General features: G+C 46.2%; 1 protein-coding gene across 1 annotated transcript in view; it reads left to right on the top strand.

Moving 5' to 3' along the window:
• Positions 1–2,500, top strand: part of il17rd (interleukin 17 receptor D) — a 21,234-nt gene that overhangs the window by 12,778 nt on the left and 5,956 nt on the right. Inside the window, 6 exon segments of the mRNA XM_068722270.1 lie at positions 550–668; positions 913–1,033; positions 1,291–1,335; positions 1,841–1,992; positions 2,136–2,201; positions 2,428–2,482. Coding sequence (XP_068578371.1) covers positions 550–668; positions 913–1,033; positions 1,291–1,335; positions 1,841–1,992; positions 2,136–2,201; positions 2,428–2,482 — 558 coding nt within the window.

Below are 2,500 nucleotides of genomic sequence, written 5' to 3'. Positions count from 1 at the left end.
AAACAAGAAAAGGAGAGGAAACAAAGAGGGGAGAGGAGGGAGCAAGGAGAAGAAAGTTGGACATGAGAGGAAACAATGAGGAAAGGAGAGAAGGGGTGAATAGGAGAGAATAGATGATAAGAGGAAGATAGAGCAAAAGAAGGGGAGAGGAAATAAATAGATGAGAGGCATGGAGGGCGAAGAAAGGGAACAAGGAGAGGAGATGAGAAAAGGAAATTTGAGAAAGGAAAGAAGGTTGGGAAGACAAAAAGGGAAACAAGGTAGTGAAAGGAAGCAAAGAGAGGAGAACAGGAGACATTTGAAAAAGGAAAGGAAAGGAAATTAAGAAAGGAGACGAGAGTAGTAGAGGATAGGAAACAAGGGGAGTGAAGGGGAGGAACCCATGGAGAGGAGAGGAAAGGAGAAAAGGGAACAAAGAGAAAAGGTGGTCGATAAGAGGAAACAAGGAAGGGAGGACAGAATGGGTACTATGAGAAGAGGAATGAAGGGAAGGAAACAAGTAGAGATGTAGGGCTGTGGATCGTTGAACTTGTTGCTTTGTCTCTGCAGGAATCGAACACATTAAAGGCTTCAGAGTTTATCTGGAGGACAAGAATCCAGAAGGGAAACAGTGTCAACACCTCCTCCTCAAAGACCCTCGACAGCTCAACTGCTCCCACAAGAACACGGTAGGAGCACACCGACCAATCACAGGGCAGGAGGCCTATCCTTCCTAAGTCGTACTCGGTGTGTCCTTCACCTCCTTCGTTGGGTAACACTGTGGGTGCTTTTCACCGTGTCTCCTCGCTTCCTCCTCTGACCTGCGATGTTCTCCACCATGACCAAAGCGGCTTCATGCCTCCAGGTTCTGCTGTTGTTTCCTGACTCTTCTCTGTTGTCTATTGTTGGTTTGTCGTCACTGTTCTCCTGCAGAAGCTGAGCAGCCAGCCGTTCAGCGGTTTGACCTTTGACACCGACTACATGGTTCGCGTCGTTCCTTTCCCGACTCTGATGAACGAGAGCTTCTTCCCTCCGTCCTTCCTCCGGACCAACTGTGAGTCCCGCGACCTCCTCGTCCATTTTACCCACAGAGTCGCGTGTTTAGCTTAGCTTAGCTTAGCTTAGCTTAGCACAAACACTGGAGGCAGGGGGGAAACTGCTAGCCCACCTAAAATGATGCCTTTCAACAAAACTTGTCAAGACTGTCCCATCAGATTCAGGGACAAGCCGCCTAACATTTCTCTCTCTCTCTGTGTGTGTGTGTGTGTGTGTGTGTGTGTGTGTGTGTGTGTGTGTGTGTTCGTTCCGCAGCGTGTGAAGTCCTCCTGGGATCAGACAACCTGGTTTGCAAACCGTGTAAGTTCCTCCGCGTCGTCGTCATAACCAGAGCCACATGTGGGCCGAGTTAGTCCAGGGTTCAGATGTGTTGTTGTTGAGCGTGATCACATGGACGTTAAATCCTTCCACAAAACTCATTTTAATCCTTACATTTACAAAAGCAATGTTACCCAATCAGCAGCATGAAGAAAGCTTGCTGTCGTTTGATATATTCATTTGTGTTTCTGGTGCAGATGTTTCACATTCAAACCTTTTGAAGGAAGTGTCGAGTTTGATCCCATTGAAACACATAATTAGCTGCTGAAAACGGTGTTAGTGTTAAAAAGAGAAGCTGAATTATACTGAATGTATCAGGACAATAAGTAAACATGGAGAAAGATGGATTAACAACAGGAAGAGATCAGAAACCATTATTAAAATATGATCAAATGCACTTTTTATGGTCATATAAAACGTTTAATTTGTACTCTTGTCCAGGAGAGCGCAGGTTGATTTTTTTATTTTTTGTTTTTTCTCTGTGCAGTCTGGAAGCCAAAGAGCCTGAGCGTGTCCCAGCTGGGATCAAACCTCCACGTGGCGTTCGACCAGGCGCCGGCCTCCTTCGGCTTCCACTTCTACTTCCTGTACTACAAGCTGAGGCAGGACGGACCCTTCAGACAGCAGCGCTGCAAACCAGTGAGTGCCGTGAGCTCACCGACCCTTGACCCCTGAGGGCAGAGGAGGAGAGAGGAGGAGAGAGATGGACGTCATTTAAACATTGTGCCTGTTGAGTTTTAAATCGTGTTGTTTTTTTTTGGTTTGTCCATGTTTTTTTTTAGGATGTGAACCAGCACAGAACCACATGCATCCTCCAGGACGTCACTCCGGGGACCTACACTATAGAGGTACATGAACGCAGCGCAGGGCCGCGCTTCATTTACACATCACACCGGTTCTGAACTGGTTAAACTGGGTTCTACTGGATTCTACCAATTCACCTTTATACATGGGTTTAAATGCACAACACTCAAATGATTTAAAAAAAAAAAAAAAAATCAAATTCACATCTAAGTGGTTGTACAATTAATTCAGACTATTTCTCTCTTTTCTTTCACAACTTTTCTCTGTCAGCTGAGAGACGACGGGAACACGACCAGGAGGCAGAGTCAGTACCACGTCAGCCAGGGTGAGACACACACACACA

Source organism: Cebidichthys violaceus, unplaced genomic scaffold (assembly GCF_023349555.1).
Source record: "Cebidichthys violaceus isolate CVI_PGR_0920_01 unplaced genomic scaffold, fCebVio1.0.p SCAF_29, whole genome shotgun sequence".
NCBI lineage: Eukaryota > Metazoa > Chordata > Actinopteri > Perciformes > Stichaeidae > Cebidichthys > Cebidichthys violaceus.
This window is presented reverse-complemented; position numbering and strand designations above follow the sequence as displayed.